This window comes from Patella vulgata, chromosome 6, assembly GCF_932274485.2.
Source record: "Patella vulgata chromosome 6, xgPatVulg1.2, whole genome shotgun sequence".
Taxonomy (NCBI): Eukaryota; Metazoa; Mollusca; class Gastropoda; family Patellidae; genus Patella; species Patella vulgata.
Genome location: NC_065884.2, coordinates 65298718 through 65322256, shown reverse-complemented (window position 1 = coordinate 65322256; position 23539 = coordinate 65298718). Strand labels below are relative to the sequence as shown.

At 36.2% G+C, this 23539-nt stretch overlaps 1 protein-coding gene across 4 annotated transcripts in view; it reads left to right on the top strand.

Annotated features, from left to right (window-relative positions):
* Positions 1 to 23324, top strand: part of LOC126823323 (uncharacterized) — a 65032-nt gene extending 41708 nt beyond the window's left edge. For all 4 annotated transcript variants that reach the window (XM_050552088.2, XM_050552086.2, XM_050552087.2 and 1 more), the window contains 14 exons: positions 470 to 534; positions 4425 to 4606; positions 4870 to 4935; positions 5818 to 5955; positions 6626 to 6688; positions 11469 to 11559; positions 12065 to 12240; positions 12728 to 12874; positions 14310 to 14370; positions 14746 to 14885; positions 16069 to 16259; positions 16827 to 17775; positions 18598 to 18983; positions 20779 to 23324. In XM_050552088.2, the coding sequence (XP_050408045.1) occupies positions 470 to 534; positions 4425 to 4606; positions 4870 to 4935; positions 5818 to 5955; positions 6626 to 6688; positions 11469 to 11559; positions 12065 to 12240; positions 12728 to 12874; positions 14310 to 14370; positions 14746 to 14885; positions 16069 to 16259; positions 16827 to 17775; positions 18598 to 18983; positions 20779 to 21884 (3761 nt within the window). In that variant the 3' untranslated portion in view covers positions 21885 to 23324. The remainder of the gene's footprint in view (positions 1 to 469; positions 535 to 4424; positions 4607 to 4869; positions 4936 to 5817; positions 5956 to 6625; positions 6689 to 11468; positions 11560 to 12064; positions 12241 to 12727; positions 12875 to 14309; positions 14371 to 14745; positions 14886 to 16068; positions 16260 to 16826; positions 17776 to 18597; positions 18984 to 20778) is intronic.
* The last annotated feature ends 215 nt before the right edge of the window (positions 23325 to 23539 follow it).

The window sequence follows — 23539 nt, the reverse complement described above, 5'->3', positions numbered from 1 at the left end:
AAATTGGCTTTATTGGTTTGTTTGTACATGTAATTTGATATCCAAATGGTATTATTTCAGTCTGTGACAAATAATAATAATAATAATAATTGATTTATATAGCGCCGACAATTCAACTCAGCGAGCTGCTCTCAGGCGCTTTAAATAAGTACAACTTACATAAAATTACAACACTCACAACACATTAATCCATTAAAAAAAGACATAAACAAAAAACGGAGAACATTATTTAGTACACATGGTAAAAGTCTTGACACAAACACAGCTAGCACCGTATTCAATCAGTCGTATATTTGATTAAAAAGTTTGTTTTTGAGATAAAAGTAATTTATATAGTACTGACAATTCAACTCTGCGAGCTGTTTTCTGGTGCTTTACATAAGTACAACTTTAAAAATAAATAAAGTTACAACATTTATCTATGGCTAAAAGAAAACTGACATGTTTTTTATGATTTGTATTTTTACAGGAGATATGCAGCATCATCTTCAGGCCATGTTGCATCTTCTACGACCCGAAGATAAAATGAAGATGGTGAGTATTATAAAACATTAAATCTTCATTATAATATATGGTACCCAAGTCTTGAAAAAATATGACAGCTAGGTCACAATTCTATGGAACACAATTACTGAGGATGTTTCGATTAGGTTTCTCTAGTCATTATCAAGCAATGATAAAATATAAAATATAATGCGACTTTATATACATGTACACAACAATACTTGGTAAATGCTGGTCACCCCTTCTAATTTACCTTGAAGGAAACCTTACTTAATTAAAGTAATGTAATGTAACGTAGCTCAGTAATTATAATCCAACGAATTATGACCCTTATGTTCCAGCTCAATTACTAAATGCCATGGAAACAATTTAGCTGTGTATATATCTGTAACTGTACTGCAAATTTTTCCCTATACATGTAGGGGTGACAAGGAGAGGGGCCGCCTGTCCAACCTTGTGGGTTTTCTCTGGGTTCTACAGCTAAAGACCCTTACGTGCTAGCAAATTATTGAAATGAAATTAAACCATGTGTTAGTCCTGGAATGACCTACTTTGTGTTGAGTGGAGGTTAAACCCTCTCTCTCTCTCTCTCTCTCTCTCTCCATGTAGCACACAGAATGATGTATGCTTGTCCTACATTTCTTATCTTTTAAACCACATTTGATTGTAACCAAGCTTTTGATGAATTATGTTGTTAAAACTAGTAGAGCTACTAATTTTTTTACAACAGTTGTTTGTTGATTCCACCTTAAAAAGAATTGCAGAAAAGATTAAATGTGTTTGATGCCTGAAAGGAAGTTGATAAGATTTGATGTGATTATTTGGCTATATTACTTTCATGTGATTAGGATTAAATGGCATGTAAATCCCTTTAAGAACATTGTATGCCCATCTTCATTAGCCCAGTCGGAGCAGAACAGTTAAATATACAGTTTTTAAATGTGAAAATGCTGGGATAATGTTAAAAATTTCATATTCTTTGGAAATTAATACCTTGTTAATCCGAGTTAATAAAAAAAAAAAAAAGAATACATAGCACAGTGGACACTTACGGCTGCCCCCCCCCCCCCCCCGATCCATTCACTTGGATTGATAATTGTTGTGTGTGTCTGTCTTTCTATCTCTCCATCTCTCTCTCTCCCCCCCCCCCATCCATTCACTTAGATTGATAATTGTTGTGTGTGTCTGTCTTTCTATCTCTCCATCTCTCTCTCCCCCCCCCATCCATTCACTTAGATTGATAATTGTTGTGTGTGTCTGTCTTTCTATCTCTCCATCTCTCTCTCTCTCCCCCCCATCCATTCACTTAGATTGATAATTGTTGTGTGTGTCTGTCTTTCTATCTCTCCATCTCTCTCTCCCCCCCCATCCATTCACTTAGATTGATAATTGTTGTGTGTGTCTGTCTTTCTATCTCTCCATCTCTCTCTCTCTCCCCCCCATCCATTCACTTAGATTGATAATTGTTGTGTGTGTCTGTCTTTCTATCTCTCCATCTCTCTCTCCCCCCCCCCCCCCAATCCATTCACTTAGATTGATAATTGTTGTGTGTGTCTGTCTTTCTATCTCTCCATCTCTCTCTCTCCCCCCCCCCATCCATTCACTTAGATTGATAATTGTTGTGTGTGTCTGTCTTTCTATCTGTCCATCTCTCTCTCTCCCCCCCCCCCATCCATTCACTTAGATTGATAATTGTTGTGTGTGTCTGTCTTTCTATCTCTCCATCTCTCTCTCCCCCCCCCCATCCATTCACTTAGATTGATAATTGTTGTGTGTGTCTGTCTGTCTTTCTATCTCTCCATCTCTCTCTTGGATTTATGGTTTCGAATCCCCGGTTGTACTGTGACAAGGAGTAGGGTCGCCTGTCCAACCTCGTGGGTTTTCTACGGGTCCTCCAGTTTCCTCCCACTGCAAGCGAATTATTGAAAAAAAATTGAACCATATGTTAGTCCAGAAATGAATTAGTTTGTGTTGAGTGGACGTTAAACCCCATTTCTCTTTCACTCTCTGATTTATATTGATTGTGTATTTCTATAGAGTTAATATAATCTGTTGGCCTGCAATAAAGATTGATATAAAACAACTTTCTATTTTCATCTTGATCTATTTCTAGATTTAATATCAACAGTCAACAGAATATCCATTTTATCACATGTCAATTATCTCCTCTTTTACACTAAAATAGATTTCTATGAGCTTCGTATGTTATCCGTTTTTATACGCCCACATTCTCATGTGGACGTATATTGTTGTCGCCCCTGTCCGTCCGTCTGTCCACCATTGTTTTTGGACACTCTACAGGTCACAATTCTTATCCGATTTTGACGAATCTGAAATACTGGTTTATCTCCAAAAGATCTCGGTTACTTTCGATATTGGCATGTATCGGATCGAAACTTCATGGATTATGGCCCATGATTGAAAGAAAAATCATGTTTTTAACCGATTTTGATGAAACTTGAAATGCATGTTTATAACCCAAAGATTTTGGATCCTTTCAATATTCGGTCGGGCATATGATGATGAGCGGATGGTAACTTCCTGAATTATGGCCCCTGATTGTATGAAAAATCATGTTTTTAGCTTGTGGTCCTTCTAGAGGTCACAATTATTATCCAATTTAAAAAAAACGTTCGAAGATATCACTGTTACACCGTAATGTTTATTGAGATTGAATTTTGTGAAAATCGGGCCAAAATTGTCGGATAAAATGGCCGCCCCTCGTACGCAAATAGTGTATAACATCTGGTATATCCAGGTTGTGGACCCGCTAGCAGTCACAATTTTCGATGAAACTTGAAATACATGTTTATAACCCAAAGATCTTGGTTCCTTTTGATATTTGCGCATATCGGATCATAACTTCCTGAATTATAGCCCCTGGTTGTACAAAAAATCGCGTTTTTAGCTTGTGGTTCCTGTAGAGGTCACAATTTTTATCAGATTTAAAAAAAAAACATATGAATATATCACCATTACACACTAAGATCTTGGTTCGTTTTGATAATTGCGCATATCCGAATGTAACTGCCTGGTTTATGGCTCCTGATTGTTTGAAAAATCGCATTTTTAACTTTTACAATTTTTTTTTTCCGATTTTAAAAAACGTTTAAATATATCACCATTCCTCCATAATAAAGGTTGAATTTGAATTTCGTGAAAATCGAAAAGAAACTGCCTGACAAAATGGACGTTCTTTGTATGCAAATTGTTGAAACTTAAAACATATTTTTATATCCCAAAGATCTTAGTCCCTTTTGATATTTGCGCATTTCAGACCATAAATTTCTGGATTATTGCCCCTGATTGTACAAAAAATCCTGTTTGTTTTTAGATTGTTCTCTATCCATCTCTTGCAAATATGGGCGTATCCTGTCTGGCATCCGCTGGTTGTTAAAAATGGAGTTTAACGTCCTACTGTTCTGCTCCAATAGTACGCTAAGGAAGACAGGCATACGCCATACAGTGTGCTATGAAGGAAATTTTGCCCGGGCAGCTGCATTATGGCCTACTCTTATATCAAATTCCAACTGCCAAGGGATCTTTTACATGCACGCCAATGTACACACGGGACCGTGGCGTGCACGTAAAAGATCCCTTGGCAGTTGGAATTCGATATAAGGGTACGCCATAGTGCCACTGCACAGGCAATATTTCCTTCATAGCATACTGTATGGCGTAAACCCATCTTCATTAGCTGAGTCGGAGCAGCACATTAGGACGTTAAAACCTGTTTCATTTCATTTTCTTTGTCACAATATAGCCGATTCATGCTGAGATGCAATTGATTGATTGATTGATTGATTGATTGATTGATTGATTGATTGATTGACCAATCGACCAAACAGAACTGCATTAAATTCTCACTGTATTTTGTGTATCAGCTCAGTTCTCACTCACTGTGTTTTGTGTATTTTCAGGCTGTAAAACTAGAGAATGCTGTAGCGTCGTTGAATCATCGTTACTTAGCGTTAGTATCTACGATAGGTAGAGAAGATGGAGAAGAGTTTGTTATATTAGGTATTGATTGTAAAGATACAGCCACGATAGGATTGGTTATACCTATATTATCTGGTACCAAAATTAGACTCGATGGAGATGGGTAAGCTTTTATCACAATTTAAGGGGGGGTGGGCGACCGAATGGTTAATGTATTCTCGTTGCATAATTAAGGTCTGTCATTGAGTCAGGTTGCGTAGTTTCAATTCCCCGCTTGTACGTGACAAGGAGTAGGGTCGCCTGTCCAACCTCGTGAGTTTTCTCCTGGTTTCCTCAGATTTCCTCTCACTACTAATGATCCCTATATGTTTTATGTAGTGTTTTGAAACAGTTATCATGAAAGAAATATGTTTAATATATTTTCAGTGGTTTTAGTGTTCAAACATATGAAGGTGTTTATCTGTTTAAGCCTGTTTCCGTTCAAGTTATGTGGTAAGTAAGAAACAGTATTCAAACCGAAATCCAAGCCTTCATGTATATGTTTTAACATAACTTTGTGCGATAAATCTGACAAATGACTTCATTAAAAATGGCGCTCAAAGGCATTCTGGCACACGATTCTTGTGCCAATTTTAAAATGTTCACTGGATATCAAAAGCACATCTTTTCACGATAAGATAACAACATCAATGTTGATTGAAATTAACCAATAAGTCGTGTTTGCAATGTCGTAGACTGTGGACGACTGATTTAAAAAATTTGCCTCCTTTAAAAGAAGGGGTGGGTGGGCGTTGTTTCGAGTCCCGGTTGCCTTCCAATCTTGTGGGTTTTCTTCGGGTTCTCCGGTTTCCTCCCACTGCTAGAGACCCCTACACACAATTGAATTATTGAAATAAAATTGAACCATATGTTAGTCCCGAAATGACCTAGTTTGTGTCAAGTGGACGTTAACTCCATTTATGTCCCTCTTCCTTCTTTAAAAGAACCCTTTACTGTTGGAATTTGACAAAGAGTCGACTGAAATGCTGCTAAATTCTGTCATAGCACACTATATGGCGTTTGTCCATTTTTATTACCCAGTGGTGCAGAGCAGTAGGATATTCAATAAAAATAATAATAATTTATTTATTAAAGTGTCACAAATCATTCATTCTATACAGCTAAAAATATAATATTATGTTAAAAAAAACCAAACAAATAAAATTAGAATGATTTCCGACCATAATTAAACTACAAGACAGGACTACATAAAACATATTTAATTCTTTTATTTCAATAAAATATAGTTTTCACTTAAAACTCAAACTTCAACGCATGTTATATTCTAACATTTTGTTTGTTTGGGTCACGCATTTGAATTTATTTTATTTTTAGGTCAGCATTACAGAGTTTAAATAAAGCTGTTAGTATATCAGATACAGGAATGTATACAACGGAAGGTTTATCACATACATGGATCTCGTATTACGTATCAAAAATAGATACATCAGATCAAGATAGATTTAGTCAATGGTGAGTTGGCCTTTTTTCAAATCATCAACATAGATTTAGTCAGTGGTCAGTTGGCCTTAGATTGGGGCTTTTGATTGTTAAATCATCAGGATAGATTTCGTCAGTGGTGAGATGGCCTAAACTGGGTTCCCACTGTCGTGCAATGTGTTATGATAGGATTGTCTCTATTGAGTCCACGATCTGGTACGTGTAAATACGTTTGGATACATTTCAATACAATCAACAAGATTGCTACCACAATATATGATAAGACCTGATAGGATCACCATGATTAAAACCACGGTTGGAATTCGATATTAGAGTAGTTCGTAGTGCAGCTCTACAACCAAAATTTCCCCCATAGCACATTTTATGGCATATGCCTGTCTTCATTAGCTCAGTTGGTGCAGAACGTAGGATGTTAAAAGTCACCTGAAAAGCTTCATAAATTGTTTAATTAATGCAAGTAATTATGTCAACATATCCTTTCCATAACACAAACTCGAATGTCGATATTACCTGCAACAGGTAAATTTCAACATTAGGGATTTCCGCCATTCTCCATGGGTAGTCGTAACGTACAGTCAATAAACAATTTTAGTCCTTCCGCTCATATTCTAGTCTATATTTCTATGAGCAGACGGACTAAAATGATGTCACGACTTTTCATTTCATGTTTTGTTTACTTCAGGCATACAATGGAAGGTGTTCTGGTGGATATTTCAGCTCTAGTTCCATCCTATGTTGATGATAAGTAAGTAGCGATATTTAACATTTTTATATAACCTGCCTGGAAATTGGAACCACACTGACTCTGTGAGTAAGACGTTGGCTCGCTAAGCTGAAGGTGCCTTGTTCGATCATTGTGTTGACTGAGAAAGTTCATCAGGAATTCCTGGCGTGGTTCCCCCTAGTCAGTCAGTCAGATGGCATCGAAAACCGAGGCCCCGTGCAAAAATTGGTGTGCATGTACATTGTACATGAACCCTTTACAGTTTGAATTTGATATAAGAGTAGGCCGTTGTGCCGGAAAAATATGCCTGTCTTCATTAGCCCAGTCGGTGCAGCACTATAGAACGTTAAACCCCATTTCATTTTGCTCTAAAAGTTGTGTTGTATATTGGTAATCCCCCTGTGTAAAAGTATGTTGCATCTGCAACCTCTCGTATTTATCGTAAACCCAAGTTTACCCATCAGGAACAGCATTCCTTAATGGTGGGAAGTCGCATTTCCTACTAGAGAACTCGGGGTACGGTATACATTTATCTCAAACCAGTTTGCTATAACATTCCTCAATGGATGTCATATGATATCGGTAAATGATCTGCAGGTTATCACTGTAACGTTGATATCGTTGACTAAGCACCAAATAACTGTTATAAATGAAAATATATGACACTAATAGATCAAAGTTATCAGTTTATATACATAATGTGTATTAGTTAGTTAAAATTGTTAGTAATCAGGCAGTAGTCATTAAGTAGGTGTTTTGTCACTTAGGTGTTAAAACTGTGACTATTGAATGATATACACCACTATTGGTTAGGTTTGTGTATTCAATAGTGATGGGTGTTCTATATAGTCACATTTTTTACAGCTAGTTACACACTTGCTAATTAATGACAATTGTATAATTTCTAACCACTTTCTATACATACTAAAGATTAGTTTAGAATACTGACCACTTATATGATTTAATGACAAAAATTATCATTACTGACCACTTATATGATTTAATGACAAGAATTATCATTACTAAAAGGCCTAGCTTCATTAGTCAACGGTATCAGCTTACACGTGTATACTGTTGCAAAGTTTTCTTATATTAAAGGGGCATTATGGGACTTAAGATAAAGAGTTGACAGTTCTCACTAAACTGGACACAGATCACCAAATATTCCTACGCCGTCACCCACGAAACAAGGGCCAAAGCTATTTTTAGTCTTCCTCTCCCTTTTCCTTTTTCCCCCTTTTGCATGGCGATTTTTGTTGACTTTTTGGTGTAGAATTGAGGAAAAGGGTTTGAAAATACATTTTCTGCCAGGTTTTGGTGAATATTCATAATTTTGATGCGGAAGGATACAAGAGTTGAGAGGTTGGTTACGTAGAAATGTAGGGCCTGAAATTGCATGTTTACTTGTCTCTACTTCCAGCTTGTGTATCTCAAGTTTTTCATGAAGAACCTCATACGTGCTTTTGGGCAAGTGGTTGCCACATGTTGCTCCATCTGTGGTAGAAAGCGTTCTACCCAACGAAAATTTGGGAAAAAGTTAGAGCCGGTCTAAGATACGAGAATTAACATTGGAGTCAATGGGAAATCTTTAGTGATCTGTGTCCTGTCTGTGTGTGATAAGGCTGTCACTGATATGCCTTAGTTTTGAAAATATGAAGATTAAATTCTCAGAAAATATGAATAAAATAGTTTGGCTACAGAAAAACTAAAAAAAGTTAATTAAAAAAAAAAAATCAAAGTTTTGAAGAAAAATTGTGATTTTACTGCAAATTTCTCAATTTTCAATTTTTATTGAATTTTTAACAGTAAGTAAAATATTCTAATGCCCAATGTTGGCTTATTCAGTCTCAGAAAGCACAGATAAAATGAACAGTATTGAAATTTCACCAAATTTTGTCTAAAAATCAGGAATATTCACAAAAAATCTTGAGATTCCCCCCATTTGGATGTAGAAATTAATATTTTCATGACTACTAAAATGAGTCAAAATGTCTAAAAATGCCCATATTTTCTTTGCTAATATAACTAAGATGGGATCTACATGTTTGTCAGGTTTAGAAATAGCTCCAGCTTTCCTACAGAAAATTGAAAATTGGTAACACTGAGTTAATAATGTACAGCAGATGGGTTTGTACAAAATGTTCAAAACAGGGGTTGGCTCAATTTTGCCACTATTTTACCCAGAATAAGCATTTTTTTCTTCTTTGAAACATTAAATTCTTGCATTTCCTTCATGTAGGAAGCAATATCCCAGCCTTTCTAGACATTTTTTACTCCATCATTCTGTTTAGAGAGGCAATAAATGCCCCACCCCACCCTTTTCTATTAATGTGTTTTGAGGGATTTAAATGCACCTGTGTTGACATGTAAATGATCTTAATTGGAATTTGTGGTTGAATTACAGCTAAGAATGTTATTTTTCACCCAAAAATATTTTTTTTGTGCATTTCAAGGATTTCTAACCCTTATTTGTTCAGAGTCAAACGTAGAACCCTGAGGCATTTCAGGCCAATGAGACCAGACCCAGATATAAAACTGGTGTAGATGTGTAAATGTCAGTTTAATGTTCAATATTTTCTTATCAAAATCCAGCATTTGTGGTGTTTGCTGCATTTATGTTGCCTATAAAACAATAAAATGTTAATTTTTCTCCTTTTCAGGCCTCTTTTTATGTTGTCAAGTCTGTCATGACTACTTTTTTGACTTCATTTTTTCAGGAAATTAATGTAAAGTTCCAGACATCTTGCTTCAGCACAAGGATTGCAATACAAATTTGTAACATGCCTCTGAGGTTTGAGATGTTGGAAACATTGAAATATTCCCAAATTTGTGAAAATTGTGTATTCTGTGACCCTTCTGTTAGAGAGGGGTGATCATAGACCAAATATGGCATTTTTTTCATTCATCAAGGCCTATTTTTAACCATAATTCATATTTATTGCACCTATTTTAGTTTATATGTGCATATGTTAGCCAGGGATGGTAAAACATAGCTGTTAGACAGATTCCTTTGGTAATGTAAGTTCTGCAACCATAGATTAGATTAATTCAATCAGTGGCATGTTCAGGGGGTAGGCATACATGTTTCAGTATAGATCTCTAATATTACAATCATTGCAACTGGTTTGCATTTTTTCTGTTTGCATATTGTCCACAGATTCTAAAAATATATTTCTTGTCCGTCCGGATATTTAAAAAAGTGGAAAATTATTGGTATTTTGAGAGATGCTACATGTAAATTTTGTACATTTTTCATCACATGGCAGTAAAAAATTATATTTTTGAAAAAAATTCCAAATTATGAGTGTTTTGTATGTAGTTTCTTTGTTACTTGTCTAATTTTTTCACAGAACTCAGATACTGCCTTTAATAAGAAAGATTTTTAAATTTTAGCACAAAAGGCCTATGGACCTGAGATGCACCAGTGTACATAAAGCAGCATGTGTACTTAAAGGGCCATCATTTTTACAGTTATTCTTTGATTTTGATTTTCTTTCACCGGCATGTTGCCAGAACACATGGGAAGGAAATAAAAAAGGCCTTTTGGTGATCCCTGAAGTTTCACCCCTATATAGGACACAGATCACCAAATATTCCTACGCCGTCACCCACGAAACAAGGGCCAAAGCTATTTTTAGTCTTCCTCTCCCTTTTCCTTTTTCCCCCTTTTGCATGGCGATTTTTGTTGACTTTTTGGTGTAGAATTGAGGAAAAGGGTTTGAAAATACATTTTCTGCCAGGTTTTGGTGAATATTCATAATTTTGATGCGGAAGGATACAAGAGTTGAGAGGTTGGTTACGTAGAAATGTAGGGCCTGAAATTGCATGTTTACTTGTCTCTACTTCCAGCTTGTGTATCTCAAGTTTTTCATGAAGAACCTCATACGTGCTTTTGGGCAAGTGGTTGCCACATGTTGCTCCATCTGTGGTAGAAAGCGTTCTACCCAACGAAAATTTGGGAAAAAGTTAGAGCCGGTCTAAGATACGAGAATTAACATTGGAGTCAATGGGAAATCTTTAGTGATCTGTGTCCAACTAGTTTAAAACTAGATAATGAAAAGGGAATATGTTTAGAATTTCAGTCAAATTGCTCCACTCTGAATCGAGATATTAGCTATTGAATTTTAGGCCTAGCCTCGATCATCATCACTAAAGTCGGTACAATAAAAAAACATAGTCTCAATTATCCATTTTTGGATTTAATCATCAATGAACGTTGAGCAGCAGATTGGATTCAAATCCAGTAAATATCGCTGGCTAGCGATGGCATCGCGAGTTGATTATGGTTTGGATAAGTTAATTAATGTCTAATTAATAGTTAAACATTTCAGGCCTAAAAAAAGACCTACAATAGGCAGATTTAGCTCTTGCATAATGCCTGTTTAAAGGCTTGAATATCCTGTACCTTTGTTCATAGACTTAAAGTTACAATTTCATATTTTCTAAGAAAGTCAAAACATAATTATTTCTATGTCTTTTGCTCAATAGGTTGTCAACTCACTATTATACGATCATAGGTGTCATTCTCACACTTAAAACTCATTTACACCGGAAATAATAACACAATTACCTCCCAATTACCTCCTTTGTTTTCTACTCTTCACCATGGAGTAGCTATTTTCAAACGTTTGAATTTGAAGAGGAAAATGATAATTTTGCCAATCTCTCAACTGGCAATAGTGAATTATAGGATTAATAGGATTATTTTTTAACAAGGTAGGTTTATAGATACCATCTATTTTAAGACGCTTCTTGAATAAACTGCCTGTATATTTAAGTATTATATTTATGTATATTTCAGTGAGGAGATCTGTAATATTAAAAAGAATATAACAAAGACGTTATGTCAGATAATGATGTCCGTTGATTTAGACGAGGCTACCTGTGTATCGGTAAGTAAATATCTCTTGACTATGGTGCTGGCTCGCTAACCAAAAGGTCCAGCATTCATTTCCGGTGTTGGCCCAGAAAGATCTTCTGGATTTTCCAGCATGGGTTTCCCCCTTGTCAATGGTGCAGGATGGACGGTCTGGCAAGAAGAAATAGAGGATATTTGTCGTTTTATCGTGAATAACATATTTTATATTTTCACGAATGCGTAGCATGAATGAAAATATAACCGTTTTCTTGCTTAGAGATGAAATAAAATATGTTATTCACGACAAAACGACAAATGTTCTATTTGTTTTATGATTTTACAATCCTTTTAGGTAAAAACAACATGGACTACTGCTAGCCAGTGGAATAACACTTTTATTTCACTTATAGAACGTGGTATTCCACTACTGATCATAAAATAAAGATGTTTATATCATTTGGCAGCATGTTGTGCTGTAGATAGATACAAAATAATATAGTTTAGAAAGATTCAATTTATGCCCTACCTTTAACTTTCAGTTAAGAAATGCAACTGCTGCCAAACTTGAAATGGATCTCAAGCCTTATAAAGAATTTTTTGATGCTGAAGTTATGAGAATTCTTGGTCAAATGGATGGTGCCTCCAAGATAACAGATCTTGTGTATTTAGGATCCGAATGGAATGCTGCAAATGCTGCTGAACTTCAAGAAATAGGGTAATTGTCTTTTTATCATTTTTTTACTGACCTTTTCAAGTCATTACCTGGCCACTGGTCAGCAGTTCATTCCGCATAGACATAATCTGTACATTAGAGGTGATGACATGGCCCCTTTTTATCATTTTTGTGATGACCGTTTCACGTCATTACATGGGCATCGATCACCAGGTTATTGCACATAACATAATATGTACATTGGACACAATGACATTGGCCCAATTTTATTATTAGAATAGCAATGGGCACATGAATAGAAATACTTACATTTTGATTGGATGAGATTATAAGAGAAATATTACAGACAGTTTGATTGGATGAAATTGAAAGAGAATTACTTACACACATGTTGATTGGACGAGAAATACTTACAGAAGGCTGATTAATGACAGTTCTTGTCTGACATGCATAATGGCTAATTTTATATTTTAGTTAAGTCAATGGGTTTTAAAAAAAGGTTTTATACAAAAGTTTTGTTTTATTTCAGAATTGGTTTTATATTAAATGTGACGTTAGAGATAGATAATTTTTTTCAAGGAATGTTTAAATATAAAAATATTCGACTACCTGATGTACCTGAATCAGATTTATTAAGACACTGGGATAAAACTTACGATTTTATAGATAAAGCCAGGTAAGATATACAGTTATTGGCTTTGTATAAGCCTACATTTTCATGTGGACTTCTTATGTCGTCACCCCGTCCATTTGTCTACAATTTGTTTGTGAACACTCTACAGGTCACAATTTTTATCCTATTTTGACGAAACTTGAAATATAACATATCGACATGTATCGGACCATAACTTCATGGATTATGGCCTCTGATTGCACTCCAGAGGTCACAATTTTCATTTTTATAACCCAAAGATCTTGGTTCCTTTTGATATTCGCGCAGTTCAGATTGTAACTTCCTGAATTATGGCCCCTGATTGTATGAAAAATCGTGTTTTTAGCTTGTGGTCCCTCTAGAGTTCACAATTATTATCCGTTTAAAAAAACGTTCAAATATATCACAGTTATACCATATTGTCAGTTGAGTTCGGATTTCGTAAACATCTGACCGAAACTTCCGGACAAAATGACCGCTCCTTGTACGTAACTTTTCGGGTTCAACAGTTTCCTCCCACTGCTAAAACCCCCAACATACAAGTGAATTATTGAAATAAAATTGAACCATATATTCGTCCGAAATGACCTATTTTGCGTCGAGGGGACATTAAACCCCATTTCTCTCTATTCTGAACAAAGTTATGAATGTTTGAAGTTTTTGCAGGAAATAACCATAAATTGTCTCAAAAAGATTGCCCATCCTTAAACATACATTATGCAAGAGCTAAATCTGCCTATTTCAGGTCTTTCTTTAGGCCTGAAATGTTATTCAAATTATTAATTAGACATTAATTAACCTATCCAGGCCATAATCAACTCTGGATGGCAGCGCTAGCCTGCGATCTTTAGTGGATTGTAAGTCGATTTACTGCATATCTTTCCTTCTCAATTAAACGATTAAATGGATAATCGAGACTATGCTGTTTATCTTACTGACTTTAGTAATGATGACCGAGGCTTATGGGAATTTCAGTCGCTTAGTTCTCGGTTCATAGTGGATCAATTTGAATGAAATTTTCACCAAATTGCCTTTACATTATCTAGTTTTTAACTATTATAGCGAGCACTGCCAACTCGTTACCGAATCTCCCATAATGTATCTTTAACTTACGAAAATTCTTCCTAATGTTCATTTTCTCAATTGTCAAGCACTTTTGCCATGATAAAAACAAAGTCTCGACTGTCAGGCCTTTATCGGCAGTCTATGAGTGATGTCATACATTACCAGAATATATAACACAGAGTTTCAGATATGGCGTAGATTGTCTAATCTTCTTAATATCCAAGCCATCTGATAATCTAAAGAGTTGATTATGTGTTGATCATGTGAATAAATGTCTAAATAATTTACCCAGAAACTTGTATTTTTTTGCTGGCTCACTAGATTGCTACGATTGGTTAATCCCTGTTCAGGTTTTTTTTGTTTTAGCTAAAATTTGTGTCTTGTATCGTTTCAGGAAAGAAAATTCTAAAGTTTTGATTCATTGTAAAATGGGTATAAGTCGGTCTTCGGCTACAGTAAGTACTACTTCAACTCTTCTAGATTCTTACGCACAACAGAATTACTGGAATAAAATTGTTTCGATTCCCCGCTTGTACATGACAAAGAGTAGGATTGCCTGTCCAACCTCGTGGGTTTTCTCTGGTTCCTCCAGTTTCCTCCCATTGCTTAAGACCCCCACGTGCAAGCGAATTATTGAATCACAAGGTCTGTCATTGAGTCAAGTGGCGTTTTTTTACTCCCCGGTTGTAGGGTCGCCTATCCCACTGTTAAAGACAATACATGCAAGTAAATTATTGAAATAAAATTGAACCATATGTTAGTCCCGAAACGACCTAATTTGTGTTAAGTGGAAGTAAAATCCCATTTCTCTCTTTCTCTTTCTATATCAGACGATGGCGTTTTTGATGAAAGATAATAAATGGTCGTTCGAGGAGGCGTATAAATACGTTCAAGAAAGAAGAAATTGTGTTAATCCTAACGAAGGATTTAGGGAACAACTAAAGACATATGAGGGAATTTTAAAAGCTAGGTAAGTATGAAGGAGAGATAACATCTTTTGGGTTTGTTTTGTAAAAATAACATAACATTAGGGGGCGAACAACTGTGCGACTTTATATAAAATGAATACAATTCATAGAAATTTGCATACAATGCCATAATTTGTGCTTGAAGGACTATGAAAGACCAATATTGATATATCCATTTTTAGCGTGGACCACAGATGTCAACACGTGTTTATTGTACTTTTACAAGTTACACACCGACTTACACAAATGTAGTTTGAGCTTGCACACGCGACCTCCAGGCTAGCGAGCCAACGTTGTAACCACCCAAACTAGGAAATATATATATGATCCACAACAAGATTCTTAAAGTTACAATTTCATATTTTTAAGTTATATTTTTAAAATGTATTAAAATAAAGCCCTAAAATAGATGGTATCTATAAACAGTCCTACCTCGTTAAAGAATAATCCTATTAATCCTATAATTCACTATTGCCAGTTGAGAAATTGGCAAAAATATCATTTTCAACTTCAAATTCAAACGTTTGAAGATAGCTATACCATGGTGGGGAATAAGAAACAAGGGAGGTAATTAGGAGGTAATTGTGTTATTATTTCCGGTGTGAAGATTTTTAAGTGTGAGAAAGATAACCTATGATCGTATAATAGTGAGTTGACAACCTATTGAGCAAAAGACATAGAACTAATTATGTTTTGACTGTCTTAGAAAATATGAAATTGTAACTTTAAACATGCATTATGCAAGAGAAAAATCTGCTTATTACAAGTCTTTCTTTAGGCCTGAAATGTTATCTAAATTATCAATTAGACATTAATTAACTTATCCAGACCATAATAAACTCTCGATGTCAAGGCTAGCCTTCGATGTTGGCTGGATTAGATTCCTATATGCCGCTAACGGCTATTGATAATTAAATCAATAAAAGTGGATAATCGAGACTATGCTGTTTATATTAATGATTTCAGTAATGATGACCAAGACTATGCAAAAATTTCACCCGCTTCTTTCTCCGCTCATAGTGGATCAATTTGACTGAAATTTTCAGCAAATTACCTTTACACTATCTAGTTTTTAACTATTATAGCGAAAACTGCCATCTCTTTATCTTATCTCCCATAGTGTAACTTTAATGTAGATGAATAATGATAAAATGTGTGAAATAAAAATTGTGTTGTGTATTACAGTAACCAAAGACAAATATTTCATCATATGTCAATGAGAGCTAATCAATCAAGAAGTCAATCCGAGGACACCGAAGATGAACAGGATTTTTTAGAGAACGGGGCTTATGTGGGGATTGAGCCCTCTGAACTACCCCTACGTAAGCCCAATATATCGTTACAAGAGTCTGAATATATAGCACAGTTTCCCATAGGTAAGTTCATTGCTCCACACCAAACCAAGTTAAAGATGCATTAATGTAAGAGCTAAATTTGCCTATTGTGGGGTTTTATTTTGACTTCAAATGTTACATAAATTATTATTTAGATATTTATTAACATGACAAGCCTATACTCAACTCGGGGGCTTGGATGGCTGAATGGTTAGCGTGCACGCGCTTTATCATAAGGTCTATCATTGACTCGACTGGCGTGGTTTCGAATCCCCGGTTGTATGTGACAAGGAGTAGGGTCACCTGTCCAACCTCGTGGGTTTTCTCCGGGTCCTCCGGTTTCCTCCCACTGCTAAAGACCCCTACGCGCAGTGGGAGGAAACGGACCCGGAGAAAACCCATGAGGTTGGACAGGCAACCCTATTCCTTGTCATGTACAAGCGGGGAATTGAAACCACACCACTTGATTCAATGACTGACCTTCTGGTCCAACGAACATGCATTAACCATTCGCCCATCCAACCCCCGCGTGACAAAAGTCTGAAATTTTGCCTGACAATATCTGTGATAGGTACCATATTCTAATTATTTAAGAATTATCTTTTACAGGTGTCAGTATTCCTATCGAACCAGATCTAGAAACAGGATCACGAAGTGCCGATTCTATGGAAGAGTCCCTACCAGACATGCACTCTCCTACTCCCTTAAACGAGAACGTCACCAAAACGGGGAGTTATCACTTCAATATACGACATTCAAACCTCGTCAGTGGAGAGGTAGCTGGTGCCGACTTGCCTTATGATACTTCGTCAGAATACAGTGAGGACGACGAAGGCATCAATATACTCGGTCGGGAATCAAGATCAACTCTACTGATGAGTTCCTCCGTGCCTTCAGGACCAAGTGCTTTTAAGGATGACTTTTCGTGGATTAAATCCAATCTTTCAGACGGTGAAAATTCTCCGTCCGTTGACCAATCTGCTGTGGCCCCTAATCTTATTATTGCCTCTGATTTCAACTATCTCCCACCGCCAGATCTTAACACCAACTCCAAAAACCTGGAAACAGGTCTAGAAAATCAGCTTCTGACCAACGAAGAAATGAACATGGACATGCCTTCGACAAAAGCCTCGACAATGTACGATACTGGAATTAAAGATTATTATATGAAAGAGGCTATACCTTGGAATTCAGGAAAAGTTCAACAAATCCGAGCGGGTCTCGTTAACACAAATTTAAAGGACAGTCTGATGGCTTCACCCTCAACTGATAACGCATTCGACAATGACCCGATGAATAATCCTAAAACTAAAATGGTTAAGGAAGAACTTTCTATATCACCCAGTGTCGAATTAACCGAACTTCATGCCAAAGTTAACGAGAGGGGGACTCTAGGAATGAAGTGTTCACACAGTTGTTCAGAGTTGATGTCTATGGATAGCGAGACTGAACGACCGTCGAAACGTCAATGCCCTGTGTCTTTGTATGAGATTGAACAGATACCACTACCCGAGGGTATTGTCAGAAAGACCATGTTAGAAATAGAGAGTAAAGCCAGGTAAGAAACTTTAATTACACCTGAATATTGTTATTAATGTTTCCTACTGTCGTGAGATGAGTCATGATAGGATTGTCTCTATTGAGTCCACGATCTGGTACTTGCAGCTTGCAGATGTTCGGTTACGTTTAGAGAGAGAGAGAGAGAGAGAGAGAGAAAGAGAAAAAATGGGGTTGAGAGAGAGAGAGAGAGAGAAACTAGGTCATTTTGGGACTAACATGGTTTAATTTTATTTCAATAATTCGCTTGCGCGTAGGGGTCTTTAGCAATGGGGGGAAACTTATGATATAGCGCGCACGTGCTAACCATTCAGCCATCCAACCCCCCAGTTTGTGTGGAGTGGACGTTAATCCCCCTTTCTCTCTCTCATTAGCCCATTCGTAGCAGAACAGTATGACATTAAAACCCATTTCATTTTATTGGCTATAAAGACAGGTGCTACACGAAACTTTAGTTATATGCACACTTAAGAGTTTGGATTATTTTTTTTTATTTTTTATTTTTTTTTACCTTTAAGTATTCCTGGTTTTTACCGTTTTAACAATCCAATCGCCAAAGCTAAACCCTGTCATTCATTTCTTTATTGCATGTGTAGCACAACATTCTGACAAGTATTCTTTTATCATTTTTAAGGTGTTGTATAATTTTACTTGATAACTATAAGAGAATACTTGTCAAAACGTTGTGCTATACAAATGTATGTGTATAAACCAGTGATTGTTTTCCATATAAATTGTGTTGTGTTTTTTTTATTGTACTCAATCTCTAAATGTCACTCAACGATTATAGAGTTATTGACATTCTCATATTTCCTGCTTTCAGATCTATTCCTCCTGATCTCGAAGAATTTGTCAAACCGATTCAAAGATCATCAAGTTTAAAAGAGGCCACTGAAAAAGCAAAGGCAAAGAGAGCAGAGAGAAGGAAAACTTGTTCTCCGATAGTATCACCATCAATTCCGTCCGGACAATCGCTGCCTTCTGCTGATTATGATGATAATTCTGACACGTGCCCTACTCCCCGACCCCTTGTGATATTAGAAGGTACTAAACCTGTTTCTAGTCCAGAATGCGATACGCCTGAAGTTGTCATCACCGGCGTGACAACAGATGAATCTACAGATGCAGATGTGGAAGATATAAAAGTGTATAAATATGGAAGTGAAGTTGTTCCGTTAAAGAGTGGCATCGTTCAAAAACACAAAAAAGGTAGATAAAAACATACATTGTTAATAATAATTACACAGCTTAAGGGGTGAGGCTACCCAAAAAATGCTTTCTGAAATTCTAAAGCTAGTGAATTGAAGATGGCACAAGTAGTTAGGAAATGTAATAAACAAGGGAAAACTAACATTAAAAACAAAGAAAAAAATGTTGTTGCCAGGGTAACATTTTTTGGGGGGAAAAAGTATGAAAAATGTAGGTACACCATATCTCTGGCACTAATAAAGATAAATGTCTCATTTCGGACTGCATATTCTTTAATGATAACCCCAAAACCAGACAGAGAGTTTTTCTCTATAATTTTTATAGTTTCTTGGAAAATGGTGTTTAAAACATTTGCTTCACCACAATATTTTGTCTTTGGAGAAATATTTTGATAACTTTTGAAATATTAATAATAATTCAAGTTGCTTTCTGTCTGATTCTGTGTTAGATATTAGAATTATATTCTGTAAACGTGTACAGGTGGAAAACTTAATTAATTCATTTGTGATTTAAAGAAGATACATTACCTGGGATGTGATATACTGATTTCCAAATGTATATACCTGGGACGTGATTTACCGATTTTTTGATATATTTGTCAATGGCGGAATTACTATTTTGAATGGACAATGATAATGGATAATAATACTAGGACCACGGCAAGGTGCCTTTTTTTAATATTCACCATTATTATTCACACTTCATATGCAAATAATTGTAATCAAAATGAACCGATCGGATAGACGGCTCGCGGGAAAATAAACGATTCATCTAATAATTCAACACTGTAGAAAAATTAAGCAGGTCTTATTTCTATGCGCATCTTGGGAAATTGAACTACTTGTCTAATAAATAAATGCACTAGATAAGTGAACGGTTGGCCATTTCTAAACCCCTCTCGGAGAAATTAAACGGTGTACCATTAAATTAAGCCATAGTACTAATTAAACTATTTTTGTAATTTTCAAACGATTATTATCAATTATCAAACGATGTTTTGAAATCAAACTATATACCTAGTTTTTAGCGCTATAACCCCCATTATAAACGCTACCAGTTTTACAGTGATAGTGTACCTTTGTTTTTCATAATTTTTTCTCAAAAAATGTGTTACCGTGGCAACAACTTTTTTTTAATGCTAGTTTTCCCTTGTTTATTACATTTCCTAACTACTTGTACTATTTTCAATTCAATAGCTTTAACATTCCAGAATAAAAAATTTCGGATAGCCTCCCCCCCTAAAACATGTATTATGTCAGAGCTAACCTGGCCCTGAGTTAACTTCCATGTAAGTCTAAGAATGCTTTGTAAACTGTCCCTAGTATACTTTGGCATGCACGTAAAAGATCCCTTGGCAGTTGGAATTCGATATAAGAGTATAAGCCATAGTGTCGCTGCCCCGGGCAAAATTAGTGGTGCAAGACAGAGCTGTCAAGTCGTTCAGATGGGCAAGAAACCGAGGCCCCGTGTATACATTGGCGTGCACGTTTAAGATCCCTTGGCAGTTGGAATTCGATATAAGAGTATAAGCCATAGTGTCGTTGCCCAGGTAATATTAGTGATGCAGGACAGAGGGCCCGACAACGACGGCTGTCGAGTCGTTCGGATGGGCAAGAAACCGAGGCCCCGTGTATAAATTGCCGTGCACGTTTAAGATCCCTTGGCAGTTTGAATTCGATATAAGAGTAGGCCATAGTGCTGCTGCCCGGGCAAAATTTCCCTCATAGCACGCTGTATAGAAGCAGAGCAGTAGGATGTTAAATCCCATTTTATTTCATTTCTTTTTGTATTGTAGAATTTGAAACCATGGTAACATCAGACAGTAATGAATCTGATATAGGTAGTACCGAGTGTAAAGATATCACATCCGTTACTGCAAGTACTACTTCACACATTCCAGTTACGCAGCAAAAAGACAATGTGGGTCAAAAGGTCACAAACGATGCAAAAATTTGTGAATCTCATGTAAGTGTTGCTCATCATCCAATCCGATTAAAAAAGGAAAAATGTCCGTACAACGAAGAAGTGATGAATTACATTCACGACATGGGCTCCATGCTGAGCCATAGAACTTCGGAAGACGAGATGGACACTAACGACACCTCAAGTGCTGTTTTTAACGTGGTGCGAGATTTCGAACGGAAAACAAAACCAGAGAAAAAACATGAGAAAAAGATTGTGATAATTGACAGTGACGGTAAAAAATATAAAAATCAGCAGAAATCAACAACGTGTTCAAATGAAACAGTTCAAACCTCTTCAGCAAAAACAGGATCTCCACAAAAATCAAAATTTACGATAGAATCCAGTTCTGTGACGGAACTAACGGATCGATCTATACTTAATCTAGATCTAAATAGTGAAACTGCCCATGACATGCACACTTCAGTTACAAGTCCTGTAACTCCTATAACAGAAACAGGCCACAGCAGCACCAGATGTACGCCGCAAGACCACGATCATTCTGTTGTTAAGCATCTACTGTATCGCTTCGAGGCTCCGAAAGATACTAGCCAAGTCTCCGAGGATAACAAATCGACTCCTTTACAGAAACCTGACCCTGTGAAGCAGCCGGAGATTGTTGAACGACATACTTTATTAGATGAAGTTATCGACGAATCTGAAGAAGATAGTCATTTATCTCCGGAATATGTTCAAATGAGGAACAAACTGGTTCCTGTTGATCCCGGTTTTACGCAAAGAACGCGACCAAACTCTTCAGATGTGGCCCTTCGACAGGCCTTACGGACAAAATCTGTGAGCGACACAGCTCCTACTTTTACTTCTCGTAATGTGAACTTTACAGCGAGTGGAGAGTCGCGATCGGTGAGACGAGTTCAGCACGGTGCTAGCCATCCATTAGCAAGACTTGGTGCCAATCCTTTTTATAACACAATGTAAAATATCGGTGTAGATTCTTGTTATTGTTTATGTTCCTTTACGCTAGGATCCCACTGTCATGCGATGCATTACAAAAGTCGATAGGATTGTCCCTATTGAGTCCACGATCTGGTACCTGCAGATACGTTCGGATACGTTTTGATATGATCAACACGATTACTACGAATGACCTCAATATATGATTAGACTTGATAGGATCACCACGATTACTCCATGATTAAAACCACGATTTCAATCGTAGCGTGAATCATGATAGTGGGAACCTAGCATTAGCAAGAATTGTTTTTGTAGACTCTTGTCTTTGTTTCGTGTAATAATTCATGCGTGTACAACAACAACGTTACATTATGTAATTGTGTACAACAACAACGTTACATTATGTAAATGTGTACAACAACAACGTTACATTATGTAATTGTGTACAACAACAACAACAACATTACATTATGTAAATGGGTACGACAACAACAACATTACATTATGTAAATGGGTACACCAACAATGTTGCGTTATGTAAATTTTATTCTTGTTTTAAACCCAGACGAATATTGAGCACCCGTTCAACATAGATGGATTATGAAAGTTTCTGTTATTTATTCGAAATGAGCTTTTTAAGTTATTTATTCGTAAAAAATAATTTATTAACTAAATCAACCAACATCTATTCTAGGATGTTAAGTTTAACCCTGAAGCCAAAAAGCATTCAGGATTTCGACCCTTAGTGTTCGTAAAATGATCATTAGGTCTAAAATGTGTCAAAACCTAAATGAAACCGCCGAAAACAATTAGTTATTTATTTGCAACTTTTTTTTTTATTGTCTTTAACCCTTCTATTCTGTGATGTGTTCTTAACCTGATGTTAAAAAGCATTCAAACTTTTGATCCAAAGTGTTCGCAAAATCATCGTTAGGTTTAATTACATATATGTGTCAAAAACCCAAGTGAAAAATAATTTATAAATCAATCTGATTAAAATACAGGTCTTTATTCTATAACTACATGCAAATACAAGCAAATATCATTGAATACGGCCATTGAATACAGCCATTGAATAACCTATAGTTGTATTCAATGGCCATTGAATAACCTATAGTTGTATTCAATGGCTTGAAAACGTACTACTTTTGTCCATAATGACGTCACTTACAGAACTACGTCAAACTGTAATGACGTCACAACTAGGCAACCACAATTTTTCTAAAAAAGAAAGAAAAAAGGGCGGAACCTATGATGAATTTTAAAGTTAGTGGTGATGATTTTTTATGATAATCTAGATAGTACAGTGTATTTTAAGATTTGCGTGTAAATAAAAACAGAACGCAATGACCATTGAATACCGCTCGCTATCGCTCGTGGAATACTTGCGCAGGGATACACTCTCTTGAACCATTGAATAACCCGAGCGGTATTCAATGGTCATTGAGTTCTATCTATATATTTTGTTCCGTTTTTTTTTTATTTACTTTTGGTGGCCTCTACTACATGAAGATCTGATTGGTTGTACTTGAAGGTTGCATCAGAGATCATGCAAGCAGCTTTTGACCCTATGACATCAGACATTTGATTAACCAATCAGCGTTGATGTTTCTAGTGGTTTACCCACAGTTCTGTGCACCCCATGCCAAAAACTTGCCTAACAGGCCATTTCATTGGCT